This window comes from Miscanthus floridulus, chromosome 17 (genome assembly GCF_019320115.1).
Source record: "Miscanthus floridulus cultivar M001 chromosome 17, ASM1932011v1, whole genome shotgun sequence".
In the NCBI taxonomy this organism is placed as follows: domain Eukaryota; kingdom Viridiplantae; phylum Streptophyta; class Magnoliopsida; order Poales; family Poaceae; genus Miscanthus; species Miscanthus floridulus.
Genome location: NC_089596.1, coordinates 18,390,892 through 18,418,565, shown reverse-complemented (window position 1 = coordinate 18,418,565; position 27,674 = coordinate 18,390,892). Strand labels below are relative to the sequence as shown.

Genomic DNA, 27,674 nt, shown 5'->3' with positions numbered 1-27,674 from the left:
TCGTCTTCCTTCCCCCCGACCCCAACGCTCTGTCGCGCGACGCGCCTGGTGCTGCGGCGATTTGCTCCGGCGAACTCATGCTCCCCCGGCGATTTGCTCCCGTCGGCGTCGCGGCAATTCGAGAGGCGACCTCACCGCTCCGCCCACCCTACCTCTGTTCGTGGCCTCCCCCTCACCGAATCGGTTGCTCGCTCCTCGTCTACCATTCCTAGAGCTCTGGAGGTACCTGCGTTCGTCGCTTTTCTCCCTTGATATGAAGTTTGCCTCATCTGTTGCCTGATGGATGGAGATTTGAGTGGGGGATTTTTGGATGTAGACGAGGGATTTGCGTTGGATTTGGGGGATTTTGGTTTGTGGATGTGGATTTGGTTGCAACAGGGGCGGTTGTTGGGGTGCGTGGCGCATCAGCTCTATTCGTAGGCAGGCAGATGTTCAGCTTTAGGTTGCTGTACTTGTCGCCCTGGGCCGGCCATGCGTCGTCGCCTTGGCCGCCTGCAGCGCGCTACGCTGGGTGGGCAGCCTAAGTTGCGCCGCCCTGGCTAGGCGGCCGGTGCCGCGGGCGCTAAGCCGGTGGTTGGTGCGCCCCGACTCCCTGCCATGCTGCTGCTGTCACCCCCCGACTCTGAGCCAAGCTGCTGCTGCCGTGCCCCCTCCCAGCCAAGCTACTACTGCCGCGCCCCACCTCCCAGCCAAGCTGCTGCCGTGTGGCTGTATTCATCTCTCCCTGCCCTGAGCACAAGCAGCATCGCTGTCTGGACAAACCATATGTGTTCAGAGATAGGACCTCCACTCTGCTAGCCTCAGACGATTCTGAGAAACTTCAAATGCATCGATTGCAATTTGCAGATGAAGGGTGCGGCTAGAGTGAATGCAAGGGAGCAAATTTCGTCCACTCGTGGCTTGAATTTTTCGCATATCGAATTTGCTATTGTATATATTGGGGTTGTTGCAGTTCCTTGCATAGATTACTGTAGTTCCAGATTACTGTATTCATCTATATTTGTTGTTGTTATTTTGGGGCTATTTTACAGAATATCCTTTCAGATTAGTTTAGAGTATTTGTTCATATTAGTTCTAGCAGTTTATATTTCCTTTGAATCATTACTTTGCTTGTGAAATGTTTATTCCATTTTTTCAATAGTTAAAAGGCATATGTGGTATTTATCTTTTATTTAGTGCTCGAAATTAATAGTTCACTATGTCTGTGGTGATGCTTGTATTACTAGTGTTTTTTTCATTGGCTTTCTCTATTCGTAGTCATGATAGAATTTTGATATTTCTGATAGATGGCTAGGAAGAGGCGTCCTAGTTTTGTTGAGATATCGAGCTCTTATGATTTAGAAGGCCGGGATGTTGAAGATGTTCAGTGCTCGCAGTTTCCAAGTGTTGATTCTGATCTCTATCGCTCCATCTCTTGCTCTGGAACTGATTATAACTGTGATGTAAGTGTACTACATTTGTTTCTAATTTTTATCCTTTTGTATGTTGGTGCACATAACATGCAGGCTTAATTTGGTAATACTGAATTGATAGCTTTGACTCAACACGTTTTTTTCCTCTTGGCATTGTTGCGCAATAGCCTTTTTGAGTTTATGTGGCATGCCTTTCCTTGTAGTAGAATTGTAGGTTCTTTAATCTGGGCGTGAACATTTTTTTAATTTAGGCTTACTATTGAGTGAGAAATGTGACCATTTTCTTTTGTTTCTGCACCTGCCATCTTTTTGACAGTTAGCAAAGGCTTGTGTATGGACTTAATCATAGTATGGACTTAATATGTAAGAACTACCAGTATAAGCTTATATCAATACATCATATGCTAGTTCACATGCCTAATGTCAAATATGAAATATCTATACAATAATTTTCTCTTTTATTTTTGTACATCTTCTTTATGAGCTTACTTATTACTTCTATACTGTTCAACTTAATGGAAGGCACTGTATATCTAGTCCATACATTTGGTATTATTGATTGTGCCTGTCAATGGTGTATGTGCACTCGTATGCATGTATATATTTGTATTATTGTTACTAGGTATTGTAATGAGAAGTGCTGAGCCGACAATTATGATTAGTTTAGTAGAGGGCAGTGATGCCATCGTTTATGTTATTTCTATATGGAGCATGGAGTTGTCATGCCAGTCTTTTCATTGTAGCACTTTCAGTAACCCTAACCCTAATCTCCCCACCCTACGGAGCTGATATTTTTTTTTATCTCTAACAGTAGTGTGAGCTTGCTTTTTCTTCCAATTGTTTGTTAGTAATAATTTATGATTTTTTTTAAATTTGTTGTTTTAAAATTTCATACTGTAGGACTCTTCTTCAAGTGTCAACTCAAGTTTCAATAATGTATTGTACCAGTAATGCTTGAGATATGTATGTATTATTTGAAGCCTATGTCATCACTTCCTGCATGATGACAAACCTGATGACCTACAGGAGCTGGTACATTCGCTCTCATATGTGTAAGTATAGCAAGCAGAGGCTCAAAAAAACTTTTGCTAACCTTTGTCTTGTTATGAAACTTTTCTGCTCACAAGCGATTTCCTAGGACTTTATTGCAGGTACCAAAGGAGCACAACAGCCATATCAGTTGGTAAGTTTACCTGGGCACCTTTTTCCCTCTATTTCAAACTCTTATCACCTCCTGAAGCTTTTGTGTATCAGATCTATTGGAACTGATTTCCTTGTTTTGCCTGCCTATAGTTGCTCGCATCTGCTATGCACATCTCGCTGCTGCTCGAGTTGGCCAGTTCATAAAGTTCGATGAGATGTTGGAGAAGTCCTCCAGCCACGACGGGCACACTTCGGCGGGCATCATCCCCATCCAGGAGCTGTCCCGTCTGCATGAGAAATTGAGTAACTCGATGTTCTTCTACTGAGCAGGGGAATCTTTCATGGTTTAACTTTTTGGTGGATGGTTGGGTCTAAACCCTAATAGTTGTGTCAGGTGGCGGTAAACGCTCCATGAACTTGTTGCGGCACTTGGTGCTTGCCTCGCCCTAGGAAGACTTAACCTGGTAGTAGGATGTTAAATTTTAGTTTTTAAGCACCGCTGCTACAGTATGCTTGGGTGGCTGTAATGTCGGCATGCCGCAACTATGTTGAGTGGCTTGTTGTAGCACTTGGTGCCTGCCTGCCTCAGGAAGACTTGGAACCTATTAGGGATGTCGTCAAACCAATCTTTTTAAGCGTTGCTGATTCAATCTAAGTTGTTCTGTGTTACATGATTTTCTTGTTCAATCAGAGTTCACAAAACGTACATCTTGGAAAATATGCTCAAGCTACTTTTCAGTTATTTTGGTGTAGTACTGTAGAAATAAGATGCATCCACAATATACTACTCCATATTAAAGTGCTTTGTCACTAATAATACCTGTTGTTGATGAAAACTAAACAAACTAAAAATTTAGTTACATAATTACAATCACCAACAATATAAATTGCGGCTACTGGGTGCTGCAATTGTAGTTCTCAGTATATGCAATTGTAGTTCTTTTCATTGTAGGACTTTCAATAACCCTAATCCTAGTCCCCAAACTTTTTCTTTGTTTATTGTGATTTTTGTCAGCCCACACCAAAAAAAAATCTTTGTCCTTCTATAGAAAAAAATTTGTTTCTTGTGATTTGTGTTAACACACCTTGTCCTTTGTTTATTGTGATTTATGCTAGCACACACCAAATTTTTATCCTTGCCCTTTCATAGAAAAAATTTATTTATTGTGATTTGTACTAACACATCTTGTCCTTTGTCTATTGTGATTTGTGCTAGGACACACCACATCTTTGTTAATTATGATTTGTGGCGACACATTTCATATATTTGTGCTAGCACACACCACATTTTTGTGATTATGTTTTATTGTAATTTGTGCAAATAAAGACCTCAGAAGCTAAGCTCTTTTTTTCTGTAGAAGTTCTGTAATACTGAATTTGAAGCATAGAGATATACCAAAAGAAGAAGAATTCAGTTGCAAACTTTGAAGAACCAGGTTATAGACCTTAGAAGCTAAGCTCCTCCTATCTGTTAATTTCTGAATTTTCAGTTAAGTGTGAATGTGTACCCTATATGTTACCATGTTCTGCATGTTACTGTGAACCATAGTCTGAATAAGATTGGAGTTACTGTATATTCTTTCTAGTTTATGAATTTGTTACTGATTAGCTGAGATCGAAACCATCTTGTGATACGGTCACAGACTCACTTCCATGAATTCTTTTTTTTAGTTTCATCGGAGGTGGCTCCGAATTGTATTGTACTTTGTGAAGCTTTCTTTGTGGAATGCTGGTTATGGAGCCGGTAAACGTAGACCAGTTGAGTGCTTTTAAGTTGTACTTTGTTTGTTTATTTGCTTGTGTGTTTGTGTGTATGTGTGTGGAGGAGGCACAGGTGTGTCAGTGTTACCACGGTTTGCTTGCCTCTAAATACTAATTGATGAACATTCTTTACTTAAGCTATAGTAGCCATCATGCCTAATTGAGCTCTGTCCCTCCACTAACAATGACATTGATGAAGCATTTTTGTTTTACCCTGTACTGCTTGTGTATAGTCTCATCCTCCTGTAATTTTGGATAGCTGGGCTATCTTGTGGCTGTTGTAGTGGAATAGTAGGAGCTCACATCTTTTAATTGTGTGTTGCATATACACATACACTATACAAGAAAGTTGTGTTTAGTATCCATTTCTTGATTGCACATTTATAAGTAATAAATTGCACACTTAAAATACTACAATTATGGTGTTTAACATGTGCAATATCCAGTTTGTATATATAACTTTGTCACTATTTTGTTTTCCTTTTTTACATTTGATTAAGCAGAAAAAACATATGTTCAGAAAGCTTGCCTCCGTGGTTGAATCAGTTATTTGCCCCCACATTTTGGGTTCTCTGTTTTGTTTTTGTTTGCCATCTATAGATATTTGTTGACCTGCTGAACGAATATGTGAATATAAATGTTTGCACACTGTCCAAATTAAACAAAAAGTTTGCTGGTAGCATTTGTCACTGGATAGTACCAAGCACGGAGATGTTTTAACTTTCTGTGCCTTAGTTGTTGTGCCAGCTTGGAATCTAGTTTCTATTTCTCTCTTACGGGAATCCTGTTTGCTTTCATAGACACCAAGACCTATCCATCTGTTTTCTTTTCCTTGTAGCTTCACTTCAAGTTTGGGCATGCTTTTGTTATCTCGGGCATCATAGAAGACAAGAAACGGTTGCCCCTTTTCCTCTGGTTTGCTTGCCCCCACGCAGAGGAGATCTTCATCTATGATCTGCCGGTTGTTTTCTCCTTTCCCCTGCTATGCATGGAGATCTAATCTGATCTGCACGCAGAGCAGTGCTCTGCTTGCCCCCACGAAGAACTCTGATCTCCACACAGGGCAAAGGCTTCCCCTGTTTGCCCGGCTTGTTTTCCAAGTATATATATTGCTGTTTTGGGCTTATGTGCTGGCACGTTTTTAGTGGGCCTCTCTGTCTTCTTAGTTATTGGGCTCTGGGCTAAACTACCCTTTGTTGATATTGGGCCTCTCTGTCTTCTTAGTTAGTGGGCCTCTCTGGCATGTCTTTATTGGGCTGGACGACAGTTGTTAGCCTTGTTTGCCTGATGGAATTTGTGTGTTGCGTTCTCTTAAAACACACGTTTTTTCGGTGTTTCAATTCGTGTGTTTCTTAGGCATCTAACAAACATGTGCTAACTAGTCCAAAAACATGTGGTTTTTCCTACGTTGAAATCTACGTGTTTTACATCCAACCAACAACCATGTGTTGCTTATACGTGCAGTAGACATACTCTGTATATACGGGAGATACCCCAGCCAAGCGCATGAGGCCGCCGCGCCCCCACCTCCCGTCCCCTCCGCTTCTTGGAAACCCATCGCCAGCCCGTCCGGAACGGCGACGCCTCCTCGTCCTCGGCTCCTGCTGCTACGGCGGTTGGTGCCGCGTCGCCTTCCTTAACTGCTCCTGCCCGCGCCGCATCTCTTCTCCTTCCTCCATCTCCCTGCTGCTCCCACTCCTATCCTCTCTGCTCTGCCCGTCCGCGTGTGTGCTCCATCCTCCTCCACCTGTCGCCGCGCCAACCGCCCCGCCGCCCCTCTGATGTCAGTCCCTGCCCTCACCATTTCTCGTTCTTGCATGATTCCATCCAGAGGCTAGCTCCGGATTCTGATGCCCGTTTCGATTTCCGTCTGTAGGACCGAGCCGGGCGACGAGCTGGCCGAGCTGCTGTGGGACCACGGCCGGGCGCTGCGGAGGGCGCCGCCGCCGTTCCAGCCCTTCACCTACAGCGCCGCCGGCAGCAGCAGGTCCCAGGAGCTGAAGCGCCACGCGGCGGACGCCACCAAGGCGGCAGCGTTCGTGACCCCCGTCGTCCCCGTCCCGCTGGGCATGCACGGCGCCGGCGCCGGGCTCGGGCTCGGCGGCCTCCCCGTCCAGGACGACGACGACGCCGTGCCGTGGCTGCATTGCCCTGTCGACGACGACGGCGACGGCGACACGGCGCCGCTGCCCCCGGAGTACTGCGACAGCCTGCTGTCCGAGTACTCGGAGGCGGACGCGCCAGCGGCGGCCTCCCACGCCGCGGCCGTCGTCCCGGCCGCGCCGCCGCCCGAGGCCGCTGCGGCCAACAAGCTGGCCCCGCCGAGCGCCGCCGCCGGCGGAGGTGGGGAGGGCGTCGTGAACTTCACCTTCTTCTCGCGGCCCCTCCAGCGGCCGCAGGCGGTGGCGTCGGCCGCCGCAACCGCGAGCCACCCCGTCGAGTCCACGGTCGTCCAGGCGGCAACGAACCGGCTGCGGAGCACGCCGCTGTTCTCCGAGCAGAGGATGGCGTGGCTGCAGCCGCCCAAGGCGGCGCGCACCACGGCGGCGCCACCTCCACCACCACCTCCTCCTCCTCCGCTGGCGCCTCTGCTCCCAGATAGCCGCCATGGAGAGACAGTAGCTCAACCCCGGTCGCAACCAGAGGCAAGACCTCCCGACGCGGCGGCGGTGACGACCTCTTCGGTCTGCTCCGGCAACGGTGACCTGAGCCAGCTCAAGAGGAGCAGCCACCTGGCCGCGGACTGCTCGGTCAGTCCGGACGAGGTAGCCTGCCCATGCCTGACCACGCTCGGCACTGCAGTGCCCCCATTGATCCAATCCAATCTCCACGCGACTCCCTGAATCCTGCCTGATTTGAACGCCCGCCTCTCTGCTCTGCAGGACCTGGACGATGAGCCCGGCGCGACGAGGAGGTCGGCGGCGCGGCTGAGCGCCAAGCGCAGCCGCACCGCCGAGGTGCACAACCTGTCGGAGAGGGTAAGCGCCGCTCCGTCCCCTCGATGCACGCCTCTTCCAATGCGTGCGCACATGCATGCCTTGCCTGCCATTTCACTGACCTACCTTGCTGTGTGCCTGCGTTGCAGAGGAGACGGGACCGGATCAACGAGAAGATGCGCGCCCTGCAGGAGCTCATCCCCAACTGCAACAAGGTCTGTCTGCTCTACTCGATGGAGCTGCTTCGTCGTCGTCGTCGTCGATGTGCCGAACTGCTGACGGAAAGCATCATCTGGCTTCTCTCGCATGCAGATCGACAAGGCGTCGATGCTGGAGGAGGCGATCGAGTACCTCAAGACGCTGCAGCTGCATGTGCAGATGATGTCGATGGGCACCGGGCTGTGCATGCCGCCGGCGATGCTGCTGCCGGCGATGCACCAGAACATGCAGGCGCTGCACCACCACCCCATGGCGCACGCGCACGCGCACTACCCCCACCTCGGCATGGGGCTGGGCTTCGGCATGGGCATGGGCGCCACCGCCGCTGCGGGGTTCGACATGCTCCCGCGCGTCGCGGCCGGCGCGCACTTCCCGTGCCCGGCGATGGCAATGCCGCCACCGGGGACCATGTTCGGCGTGCCGGGGCAGGGGATGCCCTCGCTGCCGGCGGCGTTCGCTCACATGGCCGGCACCGCGCCCGCTGGGCAGAATATGGAAGCTGGTGCCGTTGCTGCTATGTCGTGCAAATGCAAAGCGGCAGGCTCGGGTTCTGAAGTCCGAACTGACGAGCGGACATTTTTTTTGTGCCGTGCCTGCTGTAGCTTGCCTGTAGAGAGCAACTCGAGGAACGTTTGTTTCACGCAAGATACGGGGTTGTGATGTTCCATGAGCAGGAAAACGCCGTCCCCTGAACTGAACAGAAGCCGGCCATCAAGAGTTTGAACTCTGAATGTTCCGCCTTTGATCAGTTTGGAACGAACAACGTCGTGTTGGGCAGCCGGGCAGGCTGCTAACTCGTTGCCAACCACTCGCACCTAATAAAAATGCTAATGATCCAGGCAGGAACTGTGAGTATGGAGCTATGGATGGGCTGCTCATCATACATGATGCATGTACTCTACTCATTCGTGTACCCATGCTGTGCTCCTACACCCTGCTTTCGTCCTCCAAATCCATCCAACCCATGGTGATGGCGATGATGATGGGCGTGGTGTTCGTCGTCTCGATCTGCGTCTCTTGGCGGTAGAAGTGCGCGCGATGGATGAGCTGAACATCCGAGTTCCTCCCTGCCAAGACACACGGATCACGTTGACACACTGGCGGCAGCAGTAACTGTGCTGTGACCCTGAGGTCTGAACAGTGAGCGATCTGACTGCGCAAGTGGATAATTAAGCCGGGACAGTGGATGCTGTCGGAACGGCGGATCAGCGGCGGTCATCACTCATCACCCGCCCGCCCCTCTGTGGGGCTCTGCTCCTGCTGCCTCTGAGCCTCTGCGCGTCTTCCATTCCGGCTGCCTTTAAAGAAAGGCCACTGCTGACTGCCGCGGTGCCTCTGCGTCTGAACATCGCGACGCCGTCCATGCGTGCTCGGAACATCGGTCGTTTGTTTGACGCTAGATCTTTATAGACACAGCCCGTGTCCTGAACCTGAGAACCGCCGGCCACACGGCAGCGGCACGACCTCCAGCGTCGATCTCCCCTCATCCTCGTGTGACACCGTGTCCGTGTGTGCGCGGCGTGCGGTGTTGCTGCTTTTTGTGGCGGCGTACGGCTACAGGGATGTTGCCGCTGCGGGGAGCATTGGCAACGCAGAGCAGAGCTGCATGTGCAGTGGCCACGGATCCGTTCAACATTGTCCACCTCTGTCTCTTTTGCTTGCTTTCTAGTAAACTCATTCGAAAGTCGAAACTCAACAAGATTTCGCTAGGATCCTAAAGAAAATTCGGAAAAAAAACCAGTTTAATATCATAGGAAAACTATATAAGGGGGGAGGGGGAATCTTGCATTCAGACGGGCCTCAGGATGAAAATTTGACTCCTTCGCTTGGATTGGAATGAATCAAGAGGTGACGCTAATGGTGATGCGGGCACGCAGTCAACGATGTCGGCGTCAGTGGAGTTCCTGTTCTTGAATCTTGACCGCGCTTCATGCCATGTCTCATCCCAAGGAGAAAAGAAAAGAAAAAAAAACAGCAACAGCCAGCCAAGCCACGAGCCGGAGCAGCCTTTGCCGTGGCGTTTGGACGGGCAGGCCGATTCCTTTAATGCAGACGCGAGAGGGCCACCTCCGGCCCACGAGGACGAGCTGATTGAAGAGGCCTAGTGGGCCAAATGACTTTTGTATAGAGCCCGCCAGCCAGGGTAAGCATCCTCAAGGAGAAAAGAGCCAGTGACGTGTCAGGGAAGGATAGAAAGGATGAAAACGGTACGGATATTTTCCGACCATATTTGAGACCAAATCCGTTTAGAGAGGTTCGGATCTGTCCGTATCCGAATACTCAAATCGCATATTTATGACGTCGATATCCAATCTTATCCTATCCGGTATGTCATTCGAATCCAAATCCCGAAGAGAAATATGAAAACAAATGTAATATCAGTGATATCCGTCCGTATCCGATCCCTTTTCATCTCTAACCGATAGCACCAGTGGTGGACTGGTGGGGATGGAAAGAAGGCCACGAGCGCAAGATGAATGGAGGACAGTGGCACAATGAACCCAAGACGAGTGCACCCATTAAAGTGTAATGCGGGCCAATGATCTAGAGTATGGGCCTTCTTGATCACATATGGACCAATCATCTAGGCAAGTATGGAAATAGAGGTGTCAGGGAGCACTAGCGAAGCAAGAAGGTATACACACGTGGAGTGCTATGTACTCAACTATGTTTTTTTTTTGTATTTGTGCAATCAATAGAAAAAAAATACGGAGGAGAATGCTTCTGTTGGTGCTGGTGGATATTAGTTCACACAAGCGTGATCACAAGTTGTGAGTCCTGTGCACATGGCGGAGCCAGGGACTTGTGGGAAGGAAGCACATATTCTCCCTTTTCTTCCTCCCTCTCCTTTCTCCATTCTCTTTCTTTCAGCTTCTCTTCATACATATCAACAAAAATTTAGGGAGAACTTCAAGGAGGCTTCAAAGACAATATGAGGCCATGAGTGCAGGGGGCTGAGCTCCCGGATCCACCCATGTCCATCTTGATGGTTGGGACGCTGGGTTTCAGCACCGAAAAGGCCACAACCTATCTAACTTCAATAACAACACCGACCTACGCAAAGCACAACCGCAACCACGAGGCATTGAGGCGTATGGTCTGTTTGGATTCCCTCCTCTAAACCTTAGAGGACAATAGTAGCCAACGACCAAGGGAATTTTGGGCCCATAAAGGACCAAGGGTATCTGGACTCCTTGGAGGATACACGGCCTCGAATTCCCAGTAATTCGTCGCCCAGTCAAAGATAGCCCATGGGCTGCGACGCGCACGGCTCAACAATCGCGGCCCATGGCCCTCCGTGCTGCTTCCAGCGCCTGCTCCGCCCAAACGAGACAGGCGCACAAGCGACAAGCGCACCCGACGCCCCCACCGCCGCACGCGCGCACGCACCACCGCCACCACCGCGCCGCAGCAAAAGCGAAGCGACCCGGAGGGGGAATGCACGATCGCTGCCGCTGCGCCGCCTACCTCCCTTCCCCGCGTCGCCGCGGCCGGCGCGTCGTCGCCGAGCTCGGCCTGAGCGAGCGGTTGCCTGCCAGGTACCCACCCGATCCGCCCTTCTCGCGTGCAGCGTGTTGTTGATTCGTGGACGCGGTTAGGCTGTCTCGAGCAGGGGACCCATCGCAGAACCCAAACCCAAAATGGGTCTCCAACACAATACATATGGCTACGGCCTCCAAACTATAGCCTAGATACCCATTTTTGGTGCCAGGAGAGGCATAACCCAAATTTGATTATCCTCACTCCTAGAAAGGGTTGTTTTGGGTCTTGTTGTTGGAGAAACAAAAAATAAGTATTAAACTCTTTACCTGTAGCGCTACCCAAAAGACGAATGTGTCTTGTATTTTGGGTCGCGGTCGTTGGAGACGGTCTTACAGATTCGATACCGGTGGTGGTGCGCATTGTGCCAGGCAGGCCACTTTGACCCGCCCGCTCGCCATGTTTATGGGTGGGGTTGGGTGATTGGGTCCGCATTGCTGCATTGACGCTTACCATCAGAAGCGTCCATTGGTTGGGGTAACGGTGGCGCCGGGTGAAGTCAATGTAGATTGGATCCTATTGGTGTTGGTGTGGATATTGGTGCGCTCGGTTCAAACCAGGGCTATTGATGGTTTGTTAGATTGCTGCCACGTAGGCTTAGATATGGTACAGCGATAGTGCAGTGATTTGTGTGGAACGCGTTTGGCTGAAGTTACTCACTGATCAAAACCTGAAAGCTTGGCCCGTGGACTTTTATACCTGTTCAGTTTTTTTTTTAGCAATGAACCGAGCTTGCAGTGCCATAGCGTGTAGGTCTAATTGCAGCACTGCTCTGTTAGCTGTGTATGAGCACCACTAATTGCTTCCAAGCAAGGCTTTGTTGTTGAGCTCTCCGCAGCTCACAGGTAGACTTTTTAGACAAGGCTATCTGCTGATTGGGACAGGCAGACAGCTATGAACACTCCTTATGGAAATGGAATGCTTCTCACCAAGTCAAAACTTAATGACGGTGTATCTCAAGAGTGATGGGTGGATTTTATTTTCTTGGAGGAGACGTGGCCATTTGCATGTTCGTGCTATTCTAATAGAAACATTGTACAGTGCACTGTGACATCCTTTTGACTGAATTGCAGGTAGCAAGCAATCTGTGTCACCTTCTCTAGCACCTCCCTCTGTCTCCACACATTCAGTATGTAATTTGTTGTTCCAGACTATTATTCAAAACATCTGCCCCTGTAACATATGTGAAAAACAAACCAAATTGGTGCTATAGATAAGTTAATTTGTGTTACCCCTTGAAAAGTAAGAATCCTCCCAAACTGGTGCAGAACACAGGGCCTATGCTGCCGAGCTTCAGCCCAGAGCCTGGGCCAAAACTGAAACCGGCAAAACAGAATTTCACTAGCCTCTGTTTCTGCCCATACTACTGATCTTGTTTCAAATACGTGGTGCGACTAGAAACTACCTGGCTTGATTATGGGTATCCCTCTTTCTCTGAGTCTAATCTCTGAAGCAATACTTGGCCAATCAGTTGTATGGATGCTCACATTGTTTATAAATTGTCGATGCTTGATGCCTGCTTCATAAGAACACCTCTTGAATGACTTTTTTATTTATCAAGCCCCAACTATATATTACATTTTTTTTTTGCAAAATATAGGTTGGGATGACCTTGTACTTCAATTATCATTATCCAAAGCCCTTGATAAAACACAGTACTGTGCTAGTGTGCTGTTGCCTGTGAAACTCATTTTTGGCAGTACACAATTATTTCCATTCTGTATTCAACCTCCATAGAAAAGGATTCAACCTACAAATCACAAACACTATTATTTGCATACTGCAATTGTTGTTTTTTTTTGTTCAATTATGAGTTCAGTTCACAGAATGGGAATGTGTTGTTTTATTTATATACTAATTGCATGCTTTTAACTCAGCACAGATCGAGTGGACTATGATTGGCTTCAAATGCATGAAAAGGGTGGATATCAATATATCATCAGATCTTAATGCCTCAACAAACTCTGTATTTGTGATTGCATCTCTGATCATCTGCATTGGTAATTTTCTGTAGCAAAATCAGAATCATGATCTTAATATTTTTTTCATCTGGCATTCCTACTTGGGATTATCATGTAGAAGCTTTCATAGTTAGTCTGATAGGATAGCATACATCAATAAGACGGTTAGTCTTAAAAAAATTCGACATGTTTTCCTATATCTGTAACTCTGTATCTTGCATTTCATTGGCACTCAGCATTTATTGAGAGTGCTTCCAACTTTATTATCTCCTTCCTTTGCTCCTTAATTCTGTCTTACGATTCTAGGCCATTCCTTTTGATTTACTGGACCTAACACAAATTCAGTGGCACACACTGCAGATTTCATGTGACCTTTGCAATAACATGGCTTTAGCTCTGTAAATTGTTTGCTTCTATTTGACCTGGTTATCACTGTGATTCATGTGACCTATGCACTATGGAAAGGACATGCTTGTAGCACGGTGGTAAGTCGTCCAGTTGTGAGTTGTGACTTGTGAGGCTACCAACCAGGGCTCAAACCCTGGTTCTCGCAAAAAGGAAATTGCCCCCTTGCTGCGTGTTCCCGTTCCCGAAAAGTATTGGTGAAGACTGAGCTTGCGGCAACAGTGTCCCTTTACAGTAAAAAGCCAGCTTTTGGGTGCCTTTTTCCGACCTTTCAAGTAATGCCTTCGGGATGTCTCTTGCTCTCTCCCCTAGTGTCGAGGGTTTTGTTTTGGTTTTTCTTTGTTCTGTTTTTGTTTTTTTTTTGTTTTTTTTTTGCATGGCTGCTGATTTTCCTAGCTGTTCAAAGGTTACCAGAATATAAGTATTTCTACGAGCCTTGACATCTGTTGGCACATATGTGTGGTCACAGTCCAACAATATAATTGATGGAACTATTTATAGTCACAGCTCATGCATATGGCTTGTCTCTAAAAGTGTAAATGACTAATAGGGGCTGTTATGAGTGTTGAAAGTAAGAGAATTTTTTTTTCTCATCGAGGGCAAAAAAGTAACAGAACTTAACTTGATAGCTGCAGGCCCAACAATGGAGTACTATGTTGGTTACAAGGCTTTCCCAGTATGCTTTCATATGTTTATCATCATGCTGATGTCATATAGAGGCAAGAGCCTTTCAGTACGTCATCAAGCAGGAATATATCTTTTGCTTTGTCTTGTCTTTGTGTTTTCCTTGTACCACTGTATATTATTTGATTTTGTTCAATAAGAGGATAAAAGGATCTCTTATGAGTTTGAATTGGTCGCTTTTCCTAACATTCACATTTTCAGCAAACTATAAACATTTTAACTAAATCAGGTTTTTTAATTAAAAATAAAAAATACGGTGCTTTCAGTTGTGTTATGTATTGTTTCATATGGAATCAGTGAACTATTTCTTTTCATATTCTTTATTCCATTAGATCACTGAATAACATGAAACTTTGGTATCCCAGGTTGTAGCCGTACCTTATTTATATGGTTTGATTTTTTTTTTTATTGTTCCTTGTTTCCTGTTATCTTCCACTCGCTAATGATGATGTTTGGTGGACAGCAATGTACTGTTGTTGGCAATGTTGAGACTGCATATTACAATATAAATTAGATGTCTTTTTTTTTTCATCTGGAGGAGCAATGTCACTTCTCAAGTTGCCATTTTGATGTCTTACTACTTCTACTTCTCTTTCATACTTCTTTTTTTGCTTTCTTTTCAACTGATGTATTCATTATTGAAACATGCAGATACGTCCAATAATGCAGCACATACGTCAGAGTAGATACAGGATTCTTCGAAATAAAGATAATTAAAGTGCATATGGCCATAAGCTGAAACATCATGGTACGGAATCAAGCTCTGGTTAGTATAATATATCTTTTGTTTATAGTTTTTCTTATTGGCTGATTGGTAGATTTCATAGTTGTTAGGCTTCTCTAAAATTGCTTTTTAGTGCTAATGGTCCTTATCAGCATTATTGGTCTCATTGCATTTGTGAAAAATCCAACGACCAGTCACTTTCTGCCAGCTTTTTCACGCACATGGCCATGCCCCATTAGTTGTACGACATAAAACGAAATTGGACTGGCTTTATTTGGGAATATTGCAATGCAGGAAATAAATTCATATTGATATTGGTTTATTCTTGACTAGTCACAAGGAAAGGAACCGACCAGAAAGGCCAAGCCAAATCTGTTAACAATCTAGCTAAGCCAATGACATGGCCCTTAAATTATACATCAGCAGGAGCAACACCATCTTTTCCCTTCTTGTTTTTTGTTAACTCAATTGCTTGATTTAGCATTGTATCCCCTGTACTATGTTAAGATATTTTAGAGTTCATGCAACCAAACTTTCTTAACTAAATCAATATGTTTTAGACTATGGATCAGTCCTATGAAAATTGTATCATTATATTTGGAGTTCAAAAATGATTTGGAAATACTATTGTTATTTAATATCCCCTAATATAGTAATTGGCAAAGTTGCATCCTGGAGACCTGGAATAGTCAATATAAGAAAATAAAAACACAGGGAGGTGTACGAGTAAGGCTTCTCAAATCCAGGCAATGTACCTCTTAATGAAGACGTTGAAAAACCAAGTTCTTTAACTCTTTGGGCTTCTTCAATCATAGCTAGACTGAGGTGGTGATACACCATTTTACGTAAATAAAATTCGACCTACACTATTGTCAAGCAATGAGGAATAGACCCTGACACCCAGGAAGCATGCTAGCTTCAGCCCCCATGACAGCTGAATATTAACTCATAGCCAAAGTGCAAAGCTTTAACAGATTTTGCTGGCTAAATTTACAGAACACATCATGGCTATGACACATAAACAATGATGCACAAACTCAATGGAGCCTATATTGAGTCTCACCACATTGAGGCTTCATATATTACCCAATCTACATGGTTGGTAGATATTCATGAATAGTTTCTTCCTTTTACTTTCCTGAATGTGTTTACTTCTTCTTGAGGACGATTGCTCCTTTGGACCCTATCAAATCAACCAATCCTTTTCCATTCCTGTATTCAAGTAGAAAGCGATCAAGTAGCTTGGGTTCTCCACACAGAAAAGTTTACGACAGAAACTGGAAAGTGAAAGGGGAAGAAAATAGCTCTCAGGTCAATATTCCAAATTTCTTCCTTTACAAATATACAACTGCCGTTTGTCGGCAACTTATCAAAAGAAATGAAAATACAACATGCAATAATTAATTTGCATGGACGTGCATGGCAGCAGTTGAAAAGTTTGGGTCTGCTTGGATGGTGAGAGCTACCGACACATGCAGTTTTTCCCATGGCTGTCTATTTATTTAATTTCCACCAGAGAGTGAACAAAAACTCAAATATGCAAAAGTTCGAGTCGTCGTGTACAGAAGGAAACATCAATTTTCAAGAGAAAGAAAAAGGAGACTCTAGAACGTACTTTTCTATGGATTCTGCTGCCACTTCTAATGCCAGGGCTGTCCTTTCCTTGATATTGCCAGGTCTTCAACTGAGGAACAGCTGTGGAGCATGATTTCTGTATCAACTTAATGTATCTATGTAAGCAGTTCAGCATAGTTCTGCCCCCGAATCTCTGAAAATTACAAGTTTCTGCTTCTGCTGATCTGCTCTGTTCCATGTGGTGGAACATAATGCCTAGATATTCTCAAAAGACAGTTGCATTCTTTGCAAGTCCTTGTCATACATGTCTGGTGCTGCCTGCAGCTGTTGCTGTGGCTGCTGATTCTGGAACCAAGAAGCACATATCCCTTCCATGCTGAATTGGCTCTCTGCCTTGATCACGTCATCATAGAGCGTTTGGCTCGGGTTCTGCATGGCTGTGGTTGTCTCGGCAAAGGTTCCATGGAGCAAGTCAGGCCACTTAAGTTCCTCTACTAGGTGAGCCCTTGTATCTTTTTCTTGTCCAATGTCTGTCCATGGGAAGACACTGTTCTCCAGAATTGAGCTCGTGCTCTGTGGTTCAAATCCCATACTATTGCTTCCCCTGGTTCCAGTACTGCTACTGCTGCTAGGATTAGTACCATCCCAGTAGAATGAATCTACTGCGGTACTTCCAATGCCAGTTCCTCCATGTCGAGGATTATCAGGCGGAAGATTCAGCCCCTTTGATGTAGAGAGGGCCGATGGTGAAACTGGCGGCATCACTGTAGAAATTGTGCTGCCGTTGAAGTCACTCTGGTTGAACCAGAGTGAATTCATATTCGCCCCATCGCCATTGCCACTCTCACTGTTGTAGCCTAAAGGCTGTTGGAAAGGGAAATAGAGAGTTTGGGCTGATGAGCGGCAGGTTGATGGACTCTCGTGTCCAGCAGTAAGCTGCTCCAGGAACAACTCCTTTGGTGGCACCTTAGGGCGTGCCAAGTTTGGAGTTTCAGCGCGATTCTTGTCATACACGGGCATCAACATTGATGATTGAGCTGTCTCGCTGAGGAGGTGGCTCAAGTTCCCCAGAGCACCAGCGCTTGATGGGTTGACATCGCTGGACCCTGAGGTTCTCTCGGTGCTTATGGTGGGAGCTGCTCCGCTGCGATCAGCCTCAGTAAGGGGCTTGTGGGTGTTGGGATCAATGCCTTTCTGCCTCAGCTTCTTCTTGATGCATGAGTTCCACAGATTCTTGATCTCATTATCAGTCCTCCCTGGCAGCTGTGCTGCAATTTGAGACCACCTTCTCATGGAAAAGTAAAGTGCTAATATCAGCTAAAATTACCAACTGCTACTTTGGATATATGCAGTCTTGAATTCTGATACTACGTCTCAGGATTAAATTTACCTGTTTCCAAGGACAGCGTGCAGCTCAATGATGAGGTCTTCTTCGTCTTGGGAGAATGCCCCTCTCTTGAGGTCTGGCCTCAGATAGTTTATCCACCTCAGCCTACAACTCTTTCCGCACCTTTGGAGCCCTGCAACAATTTGTCTTCTCGATTTTAGAAAATTGAACTGACCAAGAGGCATTTGAGAGACAAGAGAGATTTCAGTTGGCAATTGGAACGAGAAAAATGCAGAGGAAGGAGAAGGGGAGAATTGAGAGTTGATAACTGAGGACCAAGGGAAGAAAAATTCGTTGTACATACCAGCGAGTTTGGGAACAGAACTCCAGCAGCCATGGCCATGCTTTGTTATGTGATTCATGAGTTTCTCATCCTCCTCAGGGGACCAGAGCCCCTTTCTCAACTTCTGCTTGTAGCAACAAGAATGCTTCCCCATCTCAATGCAATGCAGAACCTAGGAGCTCCAAATTCACAGAGCTTACAGGCCTGTGGAATGTATATAGCCTGCAATTATGCACGGCGAGCACCTTCTCCAGTAGCACGAAGCTTCTTCATTGATCGATGATGGCTGAAGGAGTGGGAAATTGCAAAGGTTGTAGCGACTTATATACCAATGAATGATTGGGCTTCAGCTGAGGCTAGAATTGAGCAACTGCATGGTTGCAGATAGGAGATTTCAGTGGAGAGCAAGGAAAGGTTAGGGACTCTCCTCACCTTTTCTTTGCAGGACAGCCCTTTAGCACCTTCTTTTAAAGGTGGTGGTGGAGGTGGTTGTGGGCTTGTGCCAAGAGAGGTTTAGCCCTTCCTTTGGTTTGCTTCTGGCTATGTGTGGGCGTCTGTCTCATCATCTCCTAAGAATCTATGTCTGGTGCCAAAACCGGTGGGGTAGCCCCGTAGCCACCTCCACCGATATTTTAATTGTCGCGACCTTTGTGCAAGAAACTGTTACATTAGACCACCCTCCATTTCCTTTCATCCCAATTCCCATTCTCGGTGTGTTTCTTCAGGCACAAGCCAGTGAAAGTGAAACGTGTCTATCAGAGTTCACATTATTAGGACACGGATTGATGCTCTTGCTGTCATGGTGAGTGACTGTGACCTTTAGCAGCCAGTTTTTCTTTTATCTCTTTTCTGCAGCTACTTCTGTGTCACGGATGCTCCATGCACGGCAGAGCACACAGTTGGGCAGAAGCATTGTCCACTTTTCCTCTGTTGCTAATTAAGACTCGTCGTGTTAGCTGCTGTTCGTTTCGTGCGTGCATGTGCACCTCATTTTCTTCTCACCTGCAAGATTTTATGCGTCAGACCTAAGTGTCGTCCTTTTTTCTTCTTGCTTTTCAGGTAACTCACTGGGTCACTTCTCTCTGGGGGGAAAAGCCTTGGTCAATCATCACAGTTGGGATCGTGGGGAAAAAGGCGATGTCAGCAGATGTTCGTATTCCAGGACAGAGAGCATCTTCCTTTTGTTCATCGCCGGCAGCTAGCAGGCTGTCTAGCAATTCTTATCACAAATCGTTACTGCTCCAGTCCAACATCAGGAAGCACGGTTGCAGGCGCTGAATGTCTGTCAAGAATCAAGCTTCCTATAATTGCAAAGATAATCGTGCAGGTACGAGTATAATGATTTGTCCGATTGACTGTCGCTAGCATCAATGGAGGCACTGATGACTGCGAGAAAGAGGCGGGAGCTCAGCGCCTGTGAATTTCTTTCATGAAACTTTGCATACAAAAAGGGTCCACTGGAGGAGACAAGTTTCTCTTGAGTAATGTATGCGGAACGAGCTAGTCAATGGGCGTATTATTGTTGGTATCTTTTTGCTTGTCTAAAGAAACGAGCGTTTGTATCCATGATTCCATGATTAGGATTGTAATGGCACCCGTCTGTGCCCATGTGACGGTGGATACTCGTTGCCAATTAAACAAACGCGGCACGAATCAAAAGGCTCTGATTGGTGAATTTTATAGTCTAGCTTCCAGCTGATCATTTTGCCCTTTGATTCCCCATGCAACGGATCTCATCCGTTCTGGAGCCTTGCGTTGTCTGTTGCGTATAGTGTGGCACATCTATATTATCATTTCTGAAGATTGTATGTGCATATATTACTTGTTCTGGAGATTTTATATGCTAGTTATCAACTGTCGTTGTTTGAATTCAACAAATAAATAGATGCTCCTAGAATCAATGTCACCATCTGTTCTTCCTCCCTCCATGCAGGACTTGCAGTTGTGCCAGGAAAAAGGACTGTCAGGTAAGTACCTACCTACCTTTTCACTGTAACTGCTAGTGCTCACTTCCTTTTTTTGGCCCCAGGGACAGGGAAGAAGTGCTCATTCGTCCACCCCAGAATCTGGACTGGGTGAGGGTGACCCTACAGGTAATTTTGGATGTAGTTAACCTGTGTACAGACCAGTGGTACAAAATCACTGGGTCTATATAGTAAATGCTAAATCTATCACGCATAGTTGTGTGCCTTTTTTTTTTCTTTGCGAAAAGGTGATTATATATTATTGTATGGATGGATGGACAGAGGTGGCATTATTCTGATGAGAGAAGGGAAGGCGGGCGGCGGCAGCAAGCAGAGCATGGCAATTAGCAAGGCTGGCGCTAGAAGATCACGGGGAAGGCAAGTTTGACAACGGGGGCATCTTTTCTGGGGTCCCCAGGAAGCATATATAGGCCCACCCCCTCCCTAATCGCTATAATGCATGGTGAGTCATTTACTTCACAATATCCGTCCATTTCTTCATAATAGGGGTCACTCATTTGCTTATTATTTATAGAGTGAAATACACTAACGGCCCTTTAACTCGTTGGCCTGTGCTAGTCCGGTCTACGAACTTACAAACGCGAAAAATGTTCCCCTGAACTTGTCAAGTTGTTCACCGCAGGTCCATTTCCCATCCGGCGCGGCCTCTAGGTGACGTGGCAGCGCTAGCGTGACGGACGAAGCACGTGAGCCGCACATTTCAATACCGAACATGGCGGGGTGGCACTGCGTCCACGCTGTTTGGTGGACCGGGAGGCGCAAGACGCGGCGGCGCCCATGGCCAGCAACGGCGAGCTCGGCGGGCTGGCGCTGTGGAGTGCTAGCGCCTGTGCGGGTTACACGGGGGTGGAGAGCGCGACGAGGCGAACTCGCCTAGGACATTCCCCGCGGCGGAGGACGTCCGGAGGCGGTGGTACGTGCGGCGAGGCGGCTCGGCCGCGGCGGCGCAGCTTCGGCGAGCCAGAGTGACGCGCAGAGAGGGAGAGGAGTAGCGCGGGAGCACTGGAGGGTGCCTTAGCACGCCCCGAAGCTCGTTGACAAGCTCGCGTCTGCTGGAAAGCGGCAGAGGAGGAGATCGACGATGGCGTTGCTAGCTCGGGATGAGGCGGCGGCGCCTGCAGAGCGAGAGAGGGAGCACGGGGAGAAGCGGAGTGAGTGTGGAGTGCTCACGCGACACTCTGGGCACCATTTTAGAGGGAGAGAGAGACCGCAGGAGGAGAGGAAAGGCCGGTCAAGGAGCTTGGCTCCATGCCGACAATGGTGGATCTCTGACTCGGCACTGCGGGACGAGCGGCTCGGGGCTTGGGGCTGCGGCGCGTCCGCGCGGGGTGCTCGGTCGTGCAGGGGACGCGGGAGAAGGGCGCGGCTAGGCGTGGTCCAAGCGCTGCCAGCAATGGCGTTCGTCCTGTACGGAGCGGGAGGTAGGGGGCGACCCTGACGTGAGGGGCCTACATTGAAACGTGCGGCTCACGTGCTTCGTCCGCCACGCTGGCGCTGTCACGTCACCTGGAGGCCGCGCCGGATGAAAAATGGATCTGTGGTGAACAACCTGACAAGTTCAGGGGCTTATTTTCCGCGTTTGCAAGTCCGTGGACCGGATTGACACTCGGCGTTATTGAGAGTGAGAGGGAGAGAGGTGTGTGTTAAATTGTGATGGCCTAGGCTGGTGATGATGAGCGAATGATCGGTACAGCCGGGAATCCCGAGGGATGAAAGATCGGAACAGGACCGCATCGTCCTGTCCATAGTACGCGGGGTAGGCCCGTGGAAGCTTACGGTACACAGCTTTGTGCTGCCTCTGTGAGAGAGAAAGAGAGGGAGAGTGGGGGTGTACCGTAGGACAATGGGGCCGGCCGTCCGAATGGATCGAATGGTAGGGCACCATCCAATCCCAATCCAATCTTCCCGTGTAGCGAGAGGGGGAGGCGAAAGCGAAGGGACCCCCCGCGCGGCCTGTCCATGTGCCAACCAACTAGACGCGCACTAGCGCGCTAAGTCATTATAGCTTGTAATACAAATTTCCTATCTATCTATCCACGACACACATGCACATATATAGATGTGTATCAGTGTATGTGATGGTGATATATATACTTTATACATGTAACAATTAATAACCTCATCAGGACTTGTTACATGTATATGCGCCTGATTTATATGCACATGCATGTATATATATGCGTGCATGTATCGTTTATTTGCTTAGTTTTTCAGGGGTCTTGGCTCAGAACAAGAAGTAGTGAATGCTGTTGGAGAGGAATATCCCTGCTGAGTCGCCTTGGTCCTTGTCACACCTTTTGTTTTCTCCTCCCGTTGCTAGCTGTCAAAATTAGTCGGAACAGTGTTTCGGCTTGCTTTTTAAGCGAAGCGAACGGGGCCACCCATCGAGATTTAATTATATATCAGAAATATATACATATACATCTATCCATCTCGTGTTAATTTCTGGGCCTCTAGTTTCAACAGCTCATCCCACGGAAATCATCCTGATGTAACAATTTAAGCCCATTTTTGGTTGTCCATGCTTGATTGGCGGAAGTGTTGGAGGTGCAGCTCATGTATGCCTGGCCGGTGGACCCCTCCTTTGGAAATTTGGAACATCAAATTGTGGAGCGAGTTTTGCAGGTAAAGGATTCTCATTTCTTCCTTAAGTTAGCTGTTATTTGTTTATATCTGAAAAAGAAACAAACTGTTATTTGTTGATATTGATGAATTTGTACCCGGGAGTTTATTTTCTTTTCAGTAATATACATGAGTATTTTACATCAGTGACGACGAATCCTCTCCCTTTCAAAATGTAGAGCGTATATATTGAAATTCAGAAAGGTCAAACATTGTAAGATTTGATACCAATTAGTCACAAATCTATCGCTCTGTTCGTTTGGCTTATAAGCAGTATTTTTTTAGCTAACGAACAATATTTTTCTCTCACAACAAATCAGCCAACAGTACTTTCAGCCGTGGCATATTAGCCAAGCGAACATGATATATATGTTTGCACAAAAATACATTAACAAATTCGTACTTCACATGTCTTTTAGCAGTATATGTTGGTTTATAGTATATTTGACGACATATTGTACAGGAAATTAATGCCCAAAGTACACTTTGAAAGACTTTTTTCAGCAAATAGGCCTTGGAAAAAGAAATGGAGGGAGTAGCTAGTACTCAACTAGCTTAGCGTGCCTGTGAGTATCACACACCAAGTGATTTCCCAACTACTTAGCTATGTCCTTTACCTTTCCTATAATTGTGATAAAGTATTAGCATCATGGTGATTTTAGAAAGCGTTTTCATTTTGCCACCTAAACTTCTTGCTGAAGAATTTGAAAGATCCACTGGAACTCTTTTTTTGGGAACTAAAGATCCACTGGAACTGGAATACTAGACAAAATACAAAAATATACCCCCCCCCCACCCCCCCAAAAAAAAAAGTTTAGAGTGGTCTTTAAGGTGAAGGTGGTTTGCTGACGCGCACATAGGACCCACATGTCATTGGTTTTTTAACCATGTAATCTTTTATTGAATATTTGAGCTCTTAAATAATATTAACGAGTGACGAGTGACGATGGAGTCGATACGTGCCTGTCGACCTCCGTTTCCACGCAAAGAAATAGCAGACTGTATGAACTTGCTTTCATGGGACATCACTTTCTCCGGTGTGTAGTATATTCATGTAGCGCGAAAGCTTTTAACATATCAAAGAAAGCTTGAAAGCTGCCCTCGCTTTGTCCTGCATTTTTCTTGTTGATTCTCCCCGCAGTTCTTTCACTGACCAGTCCAACATCCAACCACAAATGCCACGTCGATCGATTCTTAACCCTATATAGCATGTAGCCATGCACGTCTAATCTGTCTATCTGTATATATAATCACAAGAAACCCATCAGCAAGTTGCAAAACTGTGATTTGAAAGAGCTATACAAAAGTAATGCCTGGTAGAATCTGGTATATATAATAATAAGCTGCCTAATTAGCCAGTGTGGCGTGTCGCTTGTCATGCATTATGTTATTGCAATAGGAGTCTATAATACACACCGCCAGTTGTATATAACAATGAAGAAGACGATTTTGTGAACCTGGCTTTTAGGTCAAACATGTCATCCATCCATCCATAAAAACTTTGATATTTTGTGAAGCCTGCCGACAGATTTTCCTTTCTTTCCATGTAATACAAATGTAACTGGGTCCAACTCAATTTAAGTTTAGGGTAGTTATCTATATAAATTGAGCGGCGGAAAAAACAGGCAATGATTACTACTTAGTTATATTTATATAAATTGCGCGGAAAAAGCATGCAATGATTAGTTAGTTAATTAGTTCTATTGCATTGCAAATGTTACACTTCTCTAGAGCCCGTCGTCTCTTTTTGAAGAAGAAAAAAACCCTCTAGAATTTTCTTTTGCGAACATGCAATTGCGTTTTTCATTAAGAGGAGGAAGAAAGTCACAGATACAGCCAACCTAGCTTGGAGCGAGACACAAACCCAGCCGGTTGGTCAGACAAACTATTAGTTAGTTAATTACTTCTACTGGATTGCAGTATTACACCCGTCTCTGTTTTTTTTTTGACTTGTTCGTCTTAGGCCCCGTTCGGATGGTATGGTTCTGGAGGAATTTGAATGGTTTGGAGGAATTCTGGAAGAATTTGTGAGAGAAAAACACTGTTCCGGATGAAAAAAGAAGCGGATCAAGCCGGGTTTAAGGGCACGCGTGGTCACGTTGCCTGTCACTTAATTTAGGTAGTTGATGTTTGCTCAAATATTTTGTACTGCTAATGTTTATTGCATTCATTAAACCTACGTACTGAAACTTATATATGTAGGAACATACCGGACCTTTCATTTTCAGGTGCAGGTAAACAAAACAGACATGCCATTTTCACATGCTTAATAATATAGTACTAGTAATTTTTTGTCGGCACAACTTAGACCCCAAATGAAATTAAATTAAAGCCCACTTTGTATATATATATGTGGCATTTAGAGGACAGAGCAGGGACGATATGGGGGTATTAGCGGGAGTGGGGCATGCATTATATTATCAGATTGGGCTCCATTTGCACGCTAGCATCATTTTCCTTGACCCCCCTTTGTTATTAGCAAACAAATTAAAGCTAAATAATGCAAACGGCGGATGGATGCATCGCATGGCATGGCACCAGTGCAAGAATCAGTTGGATCCACACAAAAATGGGCGCGCCGATGCTGGGATGAATTATCTGCTGAATGAATTAAGTCGATGGCGCGCTAGCTTAATATTATGGTTGGGATTATGCCGAGAGAGTGTAGCTAGAGTTGACGGGCAATCAATTAATCAAATTAGGAGGGGACGGGGGGTCCAATAATCCACGCGCATAACACGACTAATTAATCCCCCGTCCCTACGATGGTGAAGTCGCACCTTCCTTCAAGGTCAGGCCAGGGTCCCCCCGTGCCGTGCCCGTGCGTGCATGCATAGGCCCTGTTCGCTCGGAGAATCTGGAGAAATTTGTGAGAGAGTAAACAGTGTTTTCAGTCATAAACAGTGATTTCAGGCTGAATTTCATACCATCCGAACGGCCCGGTCACTGCTGTTTACATATAGTAACCGCCCGTAACAGCTATACGTACCGAGATCCCTGTACTAGGAGGACGATGATATGAATTTCACACGAATTTTACATGAATATAATGCACGCATGCATTCAAGAATTTCATATGGATTTTACAGCAAGGAGTACGTGGAATTACTATTATTTCACAAATTTGTATTTTTCGGTAGTTTCCGCTAGCTCTTGTCACGGAGGAGAGGTACGTATTTTAGGTGGGCCTGGTCGCACAGAGGATGGAGGGCGAGCGAAGCTACATACAATTTTTATGTCTCGCGTAGTAGGCGTGTGGCCGCCGTGCATGTGCGGGCACGTACGTATACGTCCACATGTCCTGTGGTTGGCGGCGCTAACTCCTGTGCCCGTATAATAATACCTTGAAGTTCACGTATATACGACGTCGTACAAAGCCGGGCACTCGTAGCAGCCGGGTGGTGCCCAATCTACACGTACGCGTACGTACGTGCGTACGTGATGCGTTACTTGCTTGTCGCATGCTGCACGACGATAGATAGATGGATGCAAAAATGGTCCAACTCCAAAGGCTGGTCTGGCTTGACCCTCGACGCAGGGCTCAAGTAGGGCTACTGTCCATTGCTGTACGGACGGAAACGTGTGGCCTGTAATGCTGTTGCATATAGAGGCGCTTGCTGCTTGGCATTAGCTAGACGATGCATCATGTTTTGGAAGCTAGCGTGCGTGCTTGTTTCTCTGTGGGGTATGTAGCACGGTGATCAAGCTATCACGTGAAAATGCACAAACTTTTGTAGATACATGAGAACATAGTCATATATCAATCATCAGTCAGGTACTAGTAGTATATATATATACATATACATTCTACTTACAGATTGTAAATGCGGTGCACTGTACATGCATATATATGCACCTGCCTGTGTTTCAGTGTTTGTGTGATATGATGATGTATAGGAAGAATCTTAGCAACGAGAGACGACGACGACGACAGTATGCTGGAAACTGTTGATGAGATGCGTTGCAACAGGTGCAAATACCTTGCACATGTGCCTCCAGGAAGGTAGGGAACACAATTATTTGTGTAATCCGCTTTAGCTGCTTAAATGTGCAGTGCAGTGGAGGGCTCGTTCTTAATAGGATGATGAGCCTGCGCCAGTGCATGCTGTGAGCCTGTGACACATTGATGATATACCAAGTACCTACGTGGAGCTCCCTACGTCAGTCAGCTTCTTCAGAATTAGTAGCTGATGAAGTGATGAGTCGCTACTTATCCGTGCGTGTGGTGGGAGCTGTGAGAGGTGTAGAGGAGGTGGACGTGTCCATGTCCAGCTTCTCTGCAGATGCGTGCAACCAAATAATCTGAATCAGCCTGTTCGCTTGTTGGTTTCAGTCAGGACTTATCAGTCATGATATAATGTTTTTCTCTCACAATAAATCAGCACCAGCCGGACTTATCAGCCCAGAAACTAACCAGCGAACATGCTCAATAAACTGAATCTTGGAAGGTCAGATGTAGCTATACGAGCGAGGTGGGTCACGTACGTAGAAACGTAGCTGCATCCAAAAGTGTTCGTAGCTTTCGATGCCTTCAATTAATTCGACGTCGTCCCTCCTTTCAAGTGCTGTCGAATGATGTTAAGATACGACCCAATTGAATCCTTATCAGTGATGAATGGATGATATGGGGTTTAGAGCATCTCCACCAGATTAAACAAACACAATTATCTTTTCCTATAATAACTAGTAATAAAAAGGATTGAAAAGGGGGATATGGTTCAACATGTCCCCTTGGAATCTTTTTTCTTTAAAAAAAATCTCAATCTCTCATAATCTTTCTTCTCTCTCAAAGAAAGAGAAACAATCGACAATTTTTCTTAATCATCTTTCTTCCCTCCACTTGCATTGACATCTCGGGTTTGCACTACCGAGTTGAGAAAGCGCACAACTGTCATATCGTGGTCACCACCATGCCACCGCATAGGCGCAACCTCCGCCACATCGTGCAGACGAGTAGCCGATCCGCCACGCTATGCGGGTGAGTAGCCCAGCGGGCAGTAGCTCCTCCGCGTCGCGGGGGCAGGCGAGCCACTGCTC

At 46.4% G+C, this 27,674-nt stretch overlaps 2 protein-coding genes and 1 pseudogene across 5 annotated transcripts; 2 read left to right on the top strand and 1 right to left on the bottom strand.

Moving 5' to 3' along the window:
* Positions 1–5,815: 5,815 nt before the first annotated feature.
* Positions 5,816–8,313, top strand: LOC136514985 (transcription factor APG-like). 2 transcript variants are annotated; one of them, XM_066508689.1, is made up of 5 exons: positions 5,816–6,099; positions 6,193–7,081; positions 7,199–7,294; positions 7,402–7,467; positions 7,565–8,313. In XM_066508689.1, coding segments are annotated over exons 1-5 (1,620 nt in total). In that variant the 5' UTR covers positions 5,816–6,097; the 3' UTR covers positions 8,132–8,313. The 2 variants fall into 2 exon arrangements, with proteins under 2 accessions (XP_066364786.1, XP_066364785.1); XM_066508688.1 differs by lacking the exon at positions 5,816–6,099 and having other exon boundaries at positions 6,167–7,081.
* Positions 8,314–15,538: 7,225 nt separating this feature from the next.
* On the bottom strand, positions 15,539–18,553 carry LOC136514986 (transcription factor MYB61-like). 3 transcript variants are annotated; one of them, XR_010773915.1, is made up of 4 exons: positions 18,052–18,553; positions 17,751–17,880; positions 16,401–17,645; positions 15,539–15,997 (listed from the first exon to the last, which is right to left on the bottom strand). XR_010773915.1 is itself a non-coding variant. In XM_066508691.1 (3 exons), exons 1-3 carry the CDS (start codon positions 18,182–18,184, stop codon positions 16,616–16,618), a joined length of 1,293 nt encoding a protein of 430 aa, XP_066364788.1. In that variant the 5' UTR covers positions 18,185–18,553; the 3' UTR covers positions 16,078–16,615. The 3 variants fall into 3 exon arrangements, 2 of the variants coding, with proteins under 2 accessions (XP_066364788.1, XP_066364789.1); XM_066508691.1 differs by lacking the exon at positions 15,539–15,997 and having other exon boundaries at positions 16,078–17,645; XM_066508692.1 differs by lacking the exon at positions 15,539–15,997 and having other exon boundaries at positions 16,078–17,667; positions 17,751–17,894; positions 18,052–18,190.
* Positions 18,554–20,292: 1,739 nt separating this feature from the next.
* Positions 20,293–25,957, top strand: LOC136515334 (uncharacterized; annotated as a pseudogene).
* The last annotated feature ends 1,717 nt before the right edge of the window (positions 25,958–27,674 follow it).